The sequence below is a fragment of the Petaurus breviceps genome, unplaced genomic scaffold (genome assembly GCF_028583685.1).
Source record: "Petaurus breviceps papuanus isolate PSGF00001 unplaced genomic scaffold, PetGlider_PUasm1.0 90504, whole genome shotgun sequence".
In the NCBI taxonomy this organism is placed as follows: Eukaryota; Metazoa; Chordata; class Mammalia; order Diprotodontia; family Petauridae; genus Petaurus; species Petaurus breviceps.
The window spans coordinates 2,063,915-2,079,914 of NW_027187266.1; the positions used below are offsets into that span (position 1 = coordinate 2,063,915).

At 37.0% G+C, this 16,000-nt stretch overlaps 1 protein-coding gene and 1 long non-coding RNA gene across 3 annotated transcripts in view; one reads left to right on the plus strand and one right to left on the minus strand.

The window, feature by feature from the left end:
* The window catches only part of BMP2 (bone morphogenetic protein 2), a 145,622-nt gene extending 140,261 nt beyond the window's left edge, over positions 1–5,361 (plus strand). For both annotated transcript variants that reach the window (XM_069062798.1, XM_069062797.1), the window contains one exon: positions 3,410–5,361. In XM_069062798.1, the coding sequence (XP_068918899.1) occupies positions 3,410–4,254 (845 nt within the window). In that variant the 3' untranslated portion in view covers positions 4,255–5,361. The remainder of the gene's footprint in view (positions 1–3,409) is intronic.
* A 2,115-nt stretch (positions 5,362–7,476) lies between these two features.
* The window catches only part of LOC138141895 (uncharacterized), a 104,453-nt gene continuing 95,929 nt past the window's right edge, over positions 7,477–16,000 (minus strand). The window contains exon 4 of the long non-coding RNA XR_011163300.1: positions 7,477–10,193. This is a non-coding gene — a long non-coding RNA (uncharacterized lncRNA). The remainder of the gene's footprint in view (positions 10,194–16,000) is intronic.

Below are 16,000 nucleotides of genomic sequence, written 5' to 3' on the forward strand. Positions count from 1 at the left end.
CCCATACTGATCTGCCTCAGTATATGGGATACCATACCAATGAAATCCAAGATTTTTTTTAATGAAGCAAGAAGTATTCCACGTATAATTGATTGTCTTATTATTGTCTTCCTCTCTCCCTCCCTTCCTTTCTCCATCTTTACCTCCCTCTCTCCCTCCCTCTCTGTCTCCCTTCTTCCCTTTCTCCTTCCTTCCTTCTTTCCTTCTTTCCTTCCTTCCTTCCTTCCTTCCTTCCTTCCTTCCTTCCTTCCTTCCTTCCTTCCTTCTTTCCTTCCTTCCTTCCTTTCCCTTCCTTCCTTCCTTCCTTCCTTCCTTCCTTCCTTCCTTCCTTCCTTCCTCTCTTCCTCCCCTCCTTTCTTCCTTTCCCTGTGTTTTTTATTCATATATTCTTTCCTCTCACACATTTGGGATTTCTCTTTCCCCTTCTTCCTGACACACTTTCTCCAGTTACCCCTGATGTGCCTTTGCTACCCCACCTTCCCTTTAAATGTTTTTCTTGCTGCTTCTCAACCCCTTACTTTTTGGACCTTGTTTTGGCCTTTCTGACCCTTAAGAAGTGATTCATCCCCTTCCTTTGCAGCCTCATGGGGGATGGGGGAGGGAGGTAAAGAACCCAAGGTAAGCTTGATGAGGTGGTAGCAGGTGGCTGTTTCCCGAGGTTTGTGGGTTCCTGACAGCATACTGTTTACGCTTCTGATCTCCATTTAACTCACATAAATATAGTCAAGGCTACCTTCGTGCCACTTCTACTTTGAAGGGATGATAGAAAAGTGCCACATTAGGAGTCTCTTGAAAGTATGGGCCAGAAAGTCAAGGTTTTTTTGCCTACTCTCAGATTTTATTTCTTGTTTATTAAAGTGATTCTTCTCGGTTTAATCTGTTGATACTTCTCTTCCTAGATTTTATTCCCCCTTCTTGAATAGTGACTTCTTTTATGTATCTTCTCCTCCTACTCTTTCCCCCTTTATTTATCTCTTCTGCTTATTGAGAAGTTTTTCTTCTTCTTATCCAGTGTTTCACTTTCTTTTCTTCTCCCTTCATCCCACCTTCCTGGTTTATTCCTGTTTTCTTTTCTTCTATTTCCTTCTGTGTACTGTATAAAATGAAATGTCTTAAGAATTGTGTGTCTTTCCTTCCTTGGATCAGATTTGCCCCAACCTTCTCAAGTCAAAAGGGAAGTGTGATAATACTTTATATGTAGTTATGTTAGGGGAACTGAGGGTGAAGGGAAGTGGTAGGCAATTATATACATGGAAATGATTAGCTGTTTTTCTCCAAACTTGCTCTAGAAGTTCCTGGTACCCAATATATATGAGGAGTTAGCTGAATCAAGACCTTAAGGTTTAAATGCAGAAGATGGAGAAAAGGGAGGCTAAAGCATTGTCACTCATGAAAATTTTAGTTAAAAATTTGTAGTGCAGCCATCCTAACGGTAATAACATTTGGCAGTGGGAGTGTGTTGGCATAAGCATAGAGAATGCTGATTGGTTTCCAAAGGGTCTAATCAGCAGATTTAGGTGGATTGACCTATACGCAGTGCAGAAAGCCTAGGATATTTTTTCTTGGATTGACATTCCCCAATGCAAGCAAAGGAGTTTTCTGTACTATCCCCTGGCATGTGTCTCCTCATCTGCTGACCATGGTTCAAAATGCTTGCATTTTTGCCAAGATGTCATTTACATTGTTGTTCATTCATTTGGTTTCTGAGAAATTAAAATTAGCTTTGACTTTTTAAAAATCAAAACTGAATTGCTCCTTAGCAAAAATATTCAGATAAATTACTGGTCCCTCCCCGCCCCCTCTTAATCTTACTCTTTAAACTAAAGACAGAAAAAATAGTGAAGAGGAATTTCTCTCTTTTGCTGATATACAAGTACTACCTTTGGAATGGTGGCCTGGCCAGTATTCTGTGTCATCAGGTCGCTTTCCAAAGGCATCTGGATTTTGTAAAAGACTCATTGCTATTAGTCTTCAATGGTTAGCCATAAAAGAAACAAAGAAAGGGAGGAAGGAAATAAAGAAAGGGAGGAAGGAAAGGAAGATAGGAAGGAAGGAAGGGAGGGAGAAAACAAAGAAAGAGAAAGAAAGAGAAGAAAGGAAGAAAAATGTAGTCTCTGCTTGTTAATGACATGAAACTGTGACCTACAAATTTTCCTAGATTTTTAATTATTTTGGTACCTGTAACTAAGTGGCTATAATTTAAGATTAGTAATCATTTTTGTCTTTTAGGAAACTTTAAAATGAAGAAGGAAGCTTAATTAAATCATAATCATATGTATCAGTTTGTTATTTGTGAGACACCAAACTTTCAAAGTCACTTGAACAGGTTACAGTATAAATGGAAAAAGAAGCAAACTTGCATGCCTGGTTGATCAAAATAGTGTTCTTTGGAGCATTCTGCAGGGTACAACCAATGAATTCCCTTCTACCATATTTTCTTCAGGAGCTCTAGGACTGGAAATTTTCTATATTCCAATAAGTTCCTCTCATTATGAATATTATGTTACTGAAACTTTGGGAGGAAAAACATGGTTTTGAATCTCATCTGTAGTAGAATTGTATAGATGTTTGTGTTTTAATATGCTTTCCAGAAATACACACGTGCATGTGCATGCACACACATGTATGGCACACGTATACACCCGAGCTGTTTTCTTCCTCCTGAAAGTTTCTGAAAAGTAACCTGGCTTTTTGGGGTTATGTAGAGGTCATAGGAAAGACTACAGATGGGAAGCTATTTCTCTTGATATTGTTTGGACCTAATCACCACAGAATCCTAGTACCACCCATGCGTTTCCCCCGAAGAAGGAGATTCATATAAATGCCCTTGTCTATGGACTATTGAATGAAATAGTAGGGTGTGCTTTGTAAAATATCATCACAGATGTTAAGTTCATGGTCTTTAATTAGGACACTGAAATCTGTATATCAAGATTTGTAAATCATCTAAATTGTAGAGTAATGTTTTGGAATAGAGCTTAAGGGATTGACATTAAAGACGTATTTTTTTTTTTAAGAAATGCAATAATTTCCGTAAATCCTCAGTCAGTTTTAATCATTCTCATTAGACCTCTGCTAACTACAGTGCTAAAGTTTTTTTGCTAAAGTCCTTGAATTCCAAAGTAATGCTTCATAGTTCTTTCCCCGTTATTATAACCACCTGGAATGCAGTACTCCAGTATTGGATCAAAAGCATGATAGTGAATTGTATTTTTGGTTCTTACTGTACATGTTCATATAAACAAACACGTAGACAAGAAAAACTTTTTTTCTTAAAAAATTTTCTAATCTAATCCAGTTGCTGAATTACAAAGTTTAAGTAGAAAACATTTCTATTCCAATTGTCACTATTTGTTTCAATTACTGATGGATTTTTTGTTTTTGTTTTTCCTTTTTGCAACCAAACCAGAATCTTTGGAAAAGCTACCAGAAACGAATGGGAAAACAGTCCGGCGTTTCTTCTTTAATTTAACTTCCATCCCCAATGAGGAGTCTGTCACCTCAGCTGAACTTAAGGTTTTTCGGGAGCAGGTGCAGGAAGCTTTTAAAAATAACAGCAATCACCATCATCGTATTAATATTTATGAAATTATAAAGCCAGCAACATCCATCTCTGAATACCCCATCACAAGACTGTTGGACACAAGGTTGGTAAATCATAATGCAAGCAAATGGGAAAACTTTGATGTCACACCCGCTGTGATGAGGTGGATTGCACAGGGACAGGCAAATCACGGGTTTGTGGTAGAAGTGGTTCACTTGGATGATGACAGAGCGGTCTCCAAGAGACATGTAAGGATTAGTAGGTCTTTGCATCAGGACGATCACAGCTGGTCACAGATAAGACCATTACTAGTAACTTTTGGCCACGATGGCAAAGGACATCCTCTCCACAAAAGAGAAAAGCGTCAAGCAAAACACAAACAGCGGAAACGCCTCAAGTCCAGTTGCAAGCGACATCCTTTATATGTAGACTTCAGTGATGTGGGGTGGAATGACTGGATTGTTGCCCCACCAGGGTATCATGCCTTTTACTGCCATGGGGAATGCCCATTTCCATTGGCTGATCACCTGAACTCAACAAATCATGCTATTGTTCAGACTTTGGTCAATTCAGTTAACTCCAAAATCCCCAAGGCATGCTGTGTACCAACAGAACTCAGTGCTATCTCCATGCTCTACCTTGATGAAAATGAAAAAGTCGTGTTAAAGAATTATCAAGATATGGTTGTGGAGGGATGTGGGTGTCGTTAGCACAGCAGAATTTTTAAAAATATATATTAGACAAAAGCAAAAAAAAAAAACCACAAGTTGACACTTTAATATTTCCCAATGAAGACTTTATTTATGTAATGAAATGAAAAAACACAGCTATTTTGAAAATATATTTATGTCTACAAAAAGTTGGGAAAACAAATATTTTAATCAGAGAATTATTCCTTAAAGATTTTAAATGTATTTTAGTTGTACATTTTATATGGGTTCAACCCCAGCACATGAAGTATAATGGTCAGATTCTTATTTTGTATTTATTTACTATTATAACCACTTTTTAGAAAAATAGCTAATTTGTATTTATATATAATCAAAAGAAATATAGGGTTTGTACATAATTTTCCAAAATTGTAGCTGTTTCAGTTGTGTGTATTTAAGTTGAAAAGTATACATGGAAGGTTACTATGGCAAAGTGCATAGCACATTTGCTTTTTGCAGTGCTACTGTTAAGGTCACAAGTTCAAGTCCAGAAAAAAAAAATGGATAATCCACTCTGCTGACTTTCAAGATTATTATATTGTACAATTCTCAGGAATGCTGCAGGGTGGGCTGTCCAATCCATGAGAACTGGCATCTTCGTTAGGCAGAATCTTTGGATAAGAACCAGACATTGCTGATTTAATAGAAATACTGAAGTTCCCAACTAATTTGCAGAGCGATTACAGCAGGGCCAATCGAAACCTTTAGTAAAATGTTTGAACTTATAGGAAAGTGAATGATGGCTTTTTATTCTTCTTTCCTGAACTAGTAACCCCTTTAAATAGCTGTCCTGGCCAAAGCATTAAATAAAATATAAGAGTTCATTATTAATATTGTGGTCATGTATATTTAAAACCGATTTCTGTTGGCCCTTGTCTTAACAAATGGAAATGAGGTTTTTTTTAAACCTCAAATTGGAGCTTATTAAACTAAAATGATCCCTGTCTTCAAATTTTGCCCTGAGTAAAACAAAATATTGTCATCCATGGTTTCTGTCTACCCCAGTGCTGTCTGTCAAATTCACTTGCTTTTCTTTCTAAGGTTCTATGTTTGAACGCATTTTCCAAATGTTAAACCTATTTCAGATAATAAATATTGGAACTCTGACATTTCATTCTACAAAGTTCAATCTGTGAAAGAAAATGGTGCATTTATATGGCATTCACAATGCTACCTTGTGTTTGCATTGCTGCTTCTGAAATCCTTCATCTAAAAGGGAGTAAAAAAGTCCAAGGGATTACTTCAAATTTGCTAGTAAGATGCTAACCAAACTTATACTTGCACCAAAGGAATTTTTTTTTCCATTTAACATGTTGCTCATTAACTGAATTTTTTTATGTAAAAGAAAGTTTAAGACCAAATGACCTATCAAAACAGGCTAAAATCTGGACAATATGGAATTAGGGTTCAGAAATTTTATCTCATGCAGTATTGCTAGAGCTAACAGGAGTTTAGAAAAGGAAAGATTGTGAATACTGCTTCTTAAGTAATATCTGCCAGTTGTATTAGAACATCTCCATGTGCACATAAGTAACATCAGAACCAGGGAAAGACTTGGTGAATTTGATTGCTCCAGTCAAGGAACCTGGCAATTACCCTGTTATTTACATGGAAATTTTCAAGACCTCTAGCATGTCAAATCCACTGAACTGTGTTCATATTTGATCCTGATAGAGCTGAAAAATCCATCCCTAGTTTTTCTGCTTTACTCTAACCCCGGAATTCTTTTAAAAAAGTAATTATTTTGTGGTGCAATTGACAGTTATATTTAGATGAAAGGATCTGAATTCAAGGTCCGTAATGTTATTTAATAGTCCTTAGAACATATCTAATCCTCTCTTTAAGGTCATGAAGGGAGGACAGTTTTAAATTCAATACTGGTCATTTTCTACCTTGCAACTCTCTTGTTCCTATCAGAAAACTTGGATAGAGGCTTTGATTATTGCTGGTCAATTCATTGCATTAAGTTACCGTTATCATTATTACTGGTCAATTTACTCTTTAGAAAAGACTTTGATGAATTGGATATGATTGCAGTCAGAGTGGTAAAAGAACATGCTGTGTGAAGGTCATATGAAGGAAATGGGTATGTTGTTTGGTCTGGCAAAGAGAAGGTTTAGGACATGATAGCACTCTTTAAGTATTGACAAGTTATCATATGGAAGAAGACATACTTATTCTACTTGCCCTCAGAGAGCAGAACTAAAAACCGTAAGTGAAAGTTGCAAAGAGGTAAATGTAAACTTGAAATATTTCCTGAAAATTAGAGTTATCCACAAGTAAAATAGGCTTAGTAAGCAGTGTCTCTCATCACTGGGAGCCTTTGAGCAAAGTTTGGAAGGCCATCTGTTGAGCATGTTAGAGGAGAAATTTTTGTCCAGGGAGAGTTTATCTTTCTGGCCCCTAAGGCCCTTTCCAGCTCTGAGAGCCTTTGATTCTATAAACTCTCTATAAAAAAAATAATTTTTTTTTCACTGTGACGTTAGCAAAGAGGACTTACTACCTCCACACCATTATGCCTTGCAGATAGGTGAATAGTCTTTACAGCTTTCTTTAAAAAAAAATCTTTCTTCACAGTTGTTTCACCTGTTCACAAATTACCTGGTAGAGGGCATGAGGCCTCAGGTTAGATGCTAAATGTTAGAATCTTATTCTAAAAGAATTTCATCTTTTCCTCTTTCTTGTGGATTCAACATGTATTGCAGTAGGATTGGTAAGAATGTAACACAAAATCATGGTAAGAACATGGTAAGAAAAATGTCTATGACTACATATTCAGGTGTTCTGTGTTCTTTATGTAAGCATAGATATGTGGGAATGTGTATATACACACATGCACATCAAGTAGATTCTGTGTGGAGAATTTATGGGAAACCGTGGACAAAAATTGTGAAGTATGAAACTGGTGAGAGGCTGAGATCTTTAATAATGTAGAGTTCCTTCACTGCTAAAATCAAAGGACGTATGTAGAAATGTTTGTCAACTTATGGTACCAACTTTTTTTCTATTGTTTTTTTAGAGGTACCTACCAAATAAGTCCCTGAGGATATAAAGAAAAAATTGACAGGCAGAATCTTTTTTGCTTGGTTTCAGATATTTTGTACAATTTATAGGCCCTTCCCACCCACCCTGAACCCCTTCCCCCCACCTCCAGAATCCCACCTGAAAAAAAAGGAGTATTTTGTTTTGTAGGCTTTTTCTTCTTTTGTTTCACATACAGAATCCTCAGGCAGTGTTAAGTACATTCCAAGAGCTGTAACTAACTTCATGGCCATCAATGTGGCTTTACACATCAATCATAAATCTGTAAGATATTTTGAATTCTTCAAGCATTAACCTGCCAGCAATTGCAGTATGTGCTTTTTGCTAATATGTGAGGCCCAAATAGTAGTTTCCCAAATTTTCTGCCATGGATCTCCTTTCATTACTGATTGAATTTTGCGGATTCTTTGTCTGGTTTAGTACTTTTCTCCTTCCCCTAGAGTCCCCCAGTCATTGTATCTTGACTGTTATGGCATCTCCAGACCTCTATTCCTTTCCTCCCCCGCCTCCCTTGAGAAGAACTACCAGTTCCAGCTTCTGTTTCAGCATAATATCTACTCCAGCTTCTATTTTAGGTTGTGTCTCAATAGAAAAGTATAAAGTCAAGCAATTATCCGTATGGGCAGATAATATAAAGACCCCATTTGAATATTTTTTTTCCTTGATAAAAGAGGGATCATGGGTTATTGAACCCTTAGTATATGGAAGCTGGCAGTATATTAATTGCAATGTCTCTTTAGAGATATCTGACCTAATTTGCCATACTAACTTGTATAAATCAAAACACATATACACACATAGGTATACATATCTATGTGTATGTATAAATAAATAAGTAGACATATTTTAAAGGCCACAATCTGAAAATAGTTTATATTATATATGTATATATATACATATACACATATTGAATTTAAAAGAAAATGAATAATTTAAAATAGAAAATTGGTCACAAATAATTGTATAAGATAATCATATCATCTCCTTCCTTTATCATAACCTTACTTCAAGGATTCAGTTTTGTTGGTGGAGGTAATCATCTCTATTGGTGCATAGCACAAACCTAAATGATTTTTGGAGAGTTCCTATTTTGGAAAGATTCATCACCAACCTTGTGAAGACATTCTCTGTAACAGGCAGGTCCTCATATGATAAAAATACAGCCCAACTCCAGAACCAGGCTTGAAAATTTTCTATTTTGGTAGGATCTGCCAGAAATTGTATCCCACTAGCATAACCCACATTACTTTCTGTCAGGATGCGGCCCTGGACTAGGCCTTACTGGTGAAGATACATACTTAAAACTCTCCTTTAAACTAGAATTTCTTTCCCTCTGGTAGCACTGTTGAACCACTTTTGTCTTTTCCTCCTTTCCCTTCTAACCCCCTCACCCCAGTTCCTATCCTTAAAGTTCATCTCAAGCTATCTTGGAATGTTTGTGCCACATTTTTGGGAAACATCCTATAGACTTTTTTTCAATTCTGACTGAACTGGGTTTACATACTTTAGAGTTGAGCACTTGACAGACCCAGCACTCCTATCCCTAGATACTTGTTGCCATCTGAATGTATTTCGCCATCTATTTAAGTGATGCCCTCAAATATTTTCAAAGGCATTTTCCCCCAAGAGGATGACTGGCAATTTTGTGTTCTAGCCACCCACCCTCAGACATGAAAACACTCAGTCGCTTATCTTGTAAAATCAGCTTTGTTGCTTGCTTGGGCTTGTACTTCAGCCAGTTTCGCAAAATACATGTCAGTACATCTCTGTGGAGAGAGGAGCAGGTGCAAGTCTTTACTGTATACTTTTTTTTAAGTTTAACACTCAAGTTAGCCTCACTGAACTGATTCTATGTGATCCTGATGCCAGACATTTGAGTGAAAAGGCTTTTTTTTCTTTTGAAGGAGGCAAATAGAAGTCATACTTTGAAGCATTTGTTTATCCTAAAATTGAGGCTAGAATTTAGTAACAACATTCTGTGGCTGCTCACTGTGTGTGTGAAGCACCAGTGAGAGCCTAAGGGTTGATATGAAACTTCTAACACAGGTAATAGATGTTTGAAAAGTCTTTCTTTGCAGGGCTTGATGCCACAGTGGCTTAGAAAACACTGGCAAGTACTTCAGAATATATTAACTCTCCTCAGAAGCAGCAGTAGAATTAGATTTCCCTGTTAGAGTGGAATGAGAAGAGGGAAGAAGGGGGATGGGAACAGGATTCAAAAGACTGGAATTTTAGTTCTATCACTAATTGTATAACTCTGGGGCAAATCACTTAACCCCTCTGTGTTTAAGTTACCTCCTCTGTAGAATGAGGAGACTGAACTAATTGATCGCTTCCAGCTCTAACATTCTCTGATTTCCTAAAAATGTGAAGATTTAGAGACATAATTTCTGTTCCTATTTATCCCTTTTTGAAACTACAGCATGTCTTCTAGGATGTACCTTTTAAAAATATCTTTAATTTGTAAGGAAAAAAATTCCCATCCACAGATTTCTCTTATTTCAATAAAAGCCAAAGGACTCACATCCTCTAATGGGTAATTGAATTACACATTCATTTGGTCATGTGTGGTTATCAAACTTTTAGGTACTGGGTAGAATGACTTTAAAAAAAAAAGTCAAATTTGTCTTTTAATTGAGGTCCACAAATATCCCCTGGAACACCTCCCAATGTACTTTGTACCATACTAGCTATTAGCACTGATGACATATTGAAAATATCAGGTCAGGTACATGGCTTACCTTTGACTTCCATCCCCATGCACTGCTTGCTGATGGCCTTTTATTCTTCATTAGTTTTGATGAAGTCTATATGTGAAAGCTACTGATTTACTTGGGGCATTAAGGACCAGGACTTCATCTGGACTATATTTACACTGGAACCACTTTGCCACACCACTAGGAGAGAATAATTATTGAACTATTTTACTGTACAACTATTTCTAAATTGTTGATTTTTTATTGATTTCAGGAGGCAGCTAATTGCCATATGGTAGCTTGATGTTAGCATTTAATGAAGATCAGGAAACGAAGTTTATGAAAAGCTTTTGTATAGTAACTGCAAAGTTTCAAGAACTGTTTTATACTTCCTGACAGTGCTGGACTGGCTTAATGGTTTGTTTTTATTGCTTAAGAGTGTAAACCTTGCTTTAGCTGGCGTGTGGAAACTATACTCTCATCCCGCATTACGCATTTCTCATTGCTCATTACTCACACACTACTTTCCTTTTTGCCATCTGTAATCGGAGCTTTTTCTGTTTCAAATCCCCCCCCCAAAAAAAAGTGTTTCTTTCTTTGAACACTAAGAATCTTTTCTTAACACATACACACATACATACACAGTGAGGTATCTGCTTTGTTTCACTTTGTTTAGGGTGGAGTCTCTTTTTGATTTTGGTTGCTAGATGGTTTCTGTAGTAACAAGCAGACAAAAGTTCAAGGTTGAAAAGGCATTTTTAAAGATGCCGAATCTTCCTGGCAGTAGAACGATTTTATCTTTGTCTGTATATGGAAAGCTTAGTTTTCTTTCCAGGTTACCTTTCATGTAGATTTCTTAAATGAGACTTTTCTGTGGTGCTTCTAAGCACTATCTGTAGGAGAACACTTAAAATATTATTACCATTTGGCTAGACCATGTCTCCCACCTGGATTGAGGGGGATGGGGAGTTTGGAGCTAAGATTCTTACGGTGTATTTTAAATGAGTAATCAAGTTCTGCTAGAGACACCAGTCACTTTGATTGTCATTATGGGATCAGAAAAGGGCTTGTTTTCAAAAGGTAACAAGCAATATTTGAAAACATGGGGCTCGTATTTTGTGGGACTCCTTGTCTTAGGAAATTGCCTCTGTTTTTTATCATGTAGGTGTAAAATATAAAAATAGTTCCTAGAAGACAAATTTTCAATCAAAGTGACTTTAATTGTTCATTTTAGTAAAATGTTTCAAGGATATGTTATAAATACATGATCTTTCTTAATCTTTCTATATCTGCCAAGTTGAACTTGTGCTCACAAGTTAACACTGAATATGTACACAATTTGTTGCTGACACTCTTCGCTCCACTTCTTTTCTGTCTTTATTGCTTATCCTCTCAGTTCCAAGGGTTCCCTCTTTCTGGAATTCAGTCACATGTTTGAAAAACTTTAGCTTTTGGATTCACAAGCTAGTGCTAAGATAAAGGTGTCCTAAATTTTTCATCACCCCAGAATGCCTTAAAAAATGGAGCCTTCTGGGAATTGCCTGATTGGCATATGTAAATTGACAGCAATTTAACCTCTAAAAGAAATTCTACACCAGCTAATCTTCCCTGAGAAAATCATAAAGCTTGCATCTAGTTCAACCCCCTTCTGTTAAAATAATGAGGAGGTCAAGATAAGTTGAGTAACTTGTCCAAGGTCCCATCTGACTTCAGATTCATTGCTCTTTCCGCAAAACCACTACCCTACATGATAAGCTGTCGAAATACTAACCAGCCTATGTAGATAGATCCTTAGGGAAGTAAATTAGTCAAGAAGTGATCAAAAAAGGAATCAGGAAATACTGTAGAATGCACCCCTTTGCCTTATTACCCCTACATTAATATATTTTAATGCCATTTCTAGTCTTTTGATTTGGTCTCCATGGGAATCTGTGAGAGAATTTACAGAATTTGCTGCCAGCAGATAGTTAAGCCTAGCAACAACTAACAGCTGACATTTATATAGCACCTACTATATGCCGGTCACAGTGCTAAGCCCTTCAAAAATATATCATTTGGACCTCACAACAACCTTGCAAGGTCTGTGCTATTATTATCATCCCCATTTTACAACTTGTCCAGGGCCACATAGCTAGCAAGTGTCTGAGGTCAAATTTGAACTCAGATCTTTTAGACTTCTGTCCCAGTTCTGTATCCACTTTGTCTATTAGAAAGGGTAGCTGAGGGATATAAAATTGGTTAAGGAGAGGGTGGTCCTGATAAAAATGAGTGAGACCAGTGCAGGTTTCCTGACCTGATAATTAGAGGATTTCGTATAACTCACAGAGTTATTGTAAGGATCAAATGAGATAATATGTGTAAAAATATTTTGCAGACATTAAAGTGTTATAAATGTCAATAATAGTATTAAGGAGAAAAAGATGTTCATTAAAACTTATAAAGTGGGCTATAGATTATTACTATCATTAATCACAGTCTGATTTTTGAAAAAATATTTTCTCATGGGATTAGTGATATTTTTAGCTGTTCAGTTTTTATTGGTTGATTGACACTCTGTATATACCATGTAGCTACTTGGAAAGAAGACTCAAAAATGAGAAAAATTAGTTTCTGGTAGAAATATGCCTTAAAGGGGTATATCTCCAGTGAGTAGGATGCTCCAACCTCCCTCTAAAAGGGGCCCAGGACAGAAGAAAGGTACATGTATCCTTGCCCTGTGGGAAAACTAACTATGGGCCATTTTATAATTCAATGATAAACTTTCAGAGCCGCCTGTGATTGCAAATGGCTTTACAGTACACATGGATTTCAGCAAGGTCTTCTGATTGTTTCCTGAGTATCACCTTTAACTCTGTTTACTGAGATGCTTTCTCCTGCTCTATCCCTGCATTTATTCATGGAAAAATTCATATTTTGCATTATTACAAATGATTTATGATATTTTCTTCCCTCCCTGTTATGTCCTTCCATACTGATATGATTTCTTCAGCCATAGGCAAACCATGGCCCCTCCCCCCTCCCACTTACCATGGTCTCAAAAGCACCTATTCTCCTAGGAGAGGGACAGAGGAAATACCAAAATATGCTTTGAAGAACTTGTTTATTTTTTTTTAATTATCTATGCTACTGACTTCCCCCATTAGCATGGATAATTGAGCGTTAATTGTAGTATATTTTAGGGTGTGGCATGGTGAACAGAGAAAGGTAATGTCAGAAGTTTCTAAAATGTGACTAGGTAAAGTTCTCACAGAAGCAGAAAGAAATAAGGCCCGAAAAGCTTGTATTCCCACAATGGTTAGAAGGTGGTAGATTGTGAATGTAATGAAGCTGTTAATCCCATTAGAGATTAAATTAAGAAACTCTTCATGGGAGATCACCATGAAGTCTGTGTATTGTGTCCTCTGTCTCTGGTCTAGTTCAAAGAGGAGGCTGACATGGATTCCTTGAAATATAGGATAATGTTTCAGCCCCAGTGTCCTGCGAAACGAAGAGCCACTCACTGTGGCAGCTATTGTCAAAACAAAACTCTAGAAAGCCCTTTTCAAGGGGATCTGGGCACTCCTATGGAGGACATAGTTACATCAACCATACATCTCCAATTATTTTTCCAGGACAATCTGACTTCATGAGAAAAGGTATGCTTTTCCCCAGGCAAAAGAAAGATCCTTTGTCAGATGATCTCTTGCTTTTTGATTCAGAAAAAATAGCATAACCATAGACAAGGGTCTAGGTATAATAGGAGTCTCAAACAGGTACCTCTATTTAGGGAATAGTTAGGTAGAAAATATATCCTCAGTTGGCATGATAAATTTTAGTACCTTCTGCAATGTGCATCCATATAGATATGCATGCAATTACACACACACACACACACACAAATGCACACACACGTTCAGTCTATTTCCAAGTTTTAAATCCAGTTGAACTTAATAGGATTCCTGTTTGGGGTACCTTTTCCCTTCCTCTCTTTTTGGTTTCAGAACCTTTTAGAAGGTTATGTCAGGAAAGAAGGAGCTCAAGGGTCTTGGTTTATGTCTCATTTATAATTATAAGCCTAAAACTATGTTAAAAGCCAGCTGAATAGGAGAGTGAGCCTGTGTCCCTAAAGTAACTGTTGAAACAGTGATCATTGCTTGGAAAAGGAACAAAAACATATTGTGGCATCTAAGCATGCCACAGTGATGGGCTGGAGTTCTGGGGAGGAGTTTCTCCACAGAATGCAGTCGCAGAAAATGCCTGTGGTAGGGTTGAAATAGCTATCTTCCCATCAATAATATAAACACAGGGATATTGAGGAGGAATTGCAATTCCAGTGGTGGGGAGGAGACCCATTCCCCAGTTAGTTACAGCAGAATATGAACATAGAGCAAAGTGCTTCTGTTTTGCAGCCAGAAACAATGATTCATTTCATTATAATCTTGACTTTAGCATTTTTCTCATGACTCATTGATAATTCCATATGGAACTTAAAAGGACTCAAACAGTTATTGACTTTTTAGGAACGCAAAAACATTTGCCAGGAAGAAAACACATTATTCCTAATAAAAGGAAGATAAACTAGTGCTTTACTTTTAAAAGGCAAAAAATAAAACCAAGAAGTCCTCCTTACTCACTTCCCCCACCCCACCTCCTCTCCTACCCCCAGCTTCCCCAGTGACTTGGAAAGCCTGCCAGATCCAGGGGTTTGCAGGGTTTATTTCCAGTCTTATCTCAAATTTCCTGAGCCACAAAAGTTAAAAAAAAAAATCTATCTATATTCTGACATTGCTACAGGAATCAGTGAAGTACAGTGAAGGCCTGTTTCAAGAAACAAAGGATTTGGGTTCAAATCCAAACTCAGCTGCTACTCATCTACCAGAAAGATTCAGGGGAATTCTCTTCAGTCTCTTTACTTTTCTTGTAGTTGGTTTCTAGATCTTTTTTTAATGAGTGTGTTGAATTTTATGATCTCTAAGCTCTCAATCCATGATCCTGAGAACCTCTTTAAACCATACTAGTAGGGAGAGAGGGGAAGGAATAACAATGATCAGCTTGAATGAAGGAAAACTGAGTTATGAATTATTTTTTTTAAGAAATTCAGTTATACCTGAGTAGTTACAGTAACTGGAACTAGGCTGTTAGATGGGACTTTGAAAACCTGCTTTTATAAGAATGATTAGGAGTCTTCAAAGAAGTTTTTTTTAAATAAAATTAATTAGAAGATCAATTCATTTAATGTAACTGAATATTTATATGTTTGAAAAAAGTTCAAAGTAAGTCAGATATCTCTTTTGCCATCTCATTTATAGAATTTGTTTATCAAAGAATCGGACCTGCTAGAGGATCCTATCCTATAAACTCTAACCCTTACCCCTCACCCCCTAATTTAGTGGATTCTTTCTCCTCCTTTGGTTTTCTTGATACTACTTTATATTGACTTTCTTCCTACCTTTCTGTTTGAACAGTCCTCGTTCTCCTTCCTTATTTTTCCTAAATGTGAGACTCCCCCAAGGCTCCTTTCTCAATCTTTTCTTTGTTCCCTCTATGCTCTTTTTCCCCCAGTCTCACCTACTATCAATTTCAGTGATCACCAGATATGCATAATTGACATTCAAGAACCTCTGCAAATTGTCTTCAACTTACCTTTCCAGGTGGTTGTTGTTTTGTTGTTTTGCCCACCCCATACCACACCCTTTCCTGCACTATATGTTCTACTCAGACTAGCCTACTTCTCTGATCTTGCTCTATATTTTTCCACTTTTGTGCATTTGCACAAGCTTTTTTCCCCAAATCTAGACTTCCCCCTCATATTACAGCCTGTTGAAATTCTTTTATTCCTCCATTACCAGCTCAAAAGCCATTTCCTCTATGACTTCTTTCTTCATCCCCTAAACACTATCTTCACTGAATCTCTCATACCATTCTATATATTTGTACATTATATTAATCCAACTTGTTTTACAATTATTTGTGTGTGGTTTTTATTCCTCTTTCCCTATTATAGACTGTAAGTTCCCTGGAGGCAGGAA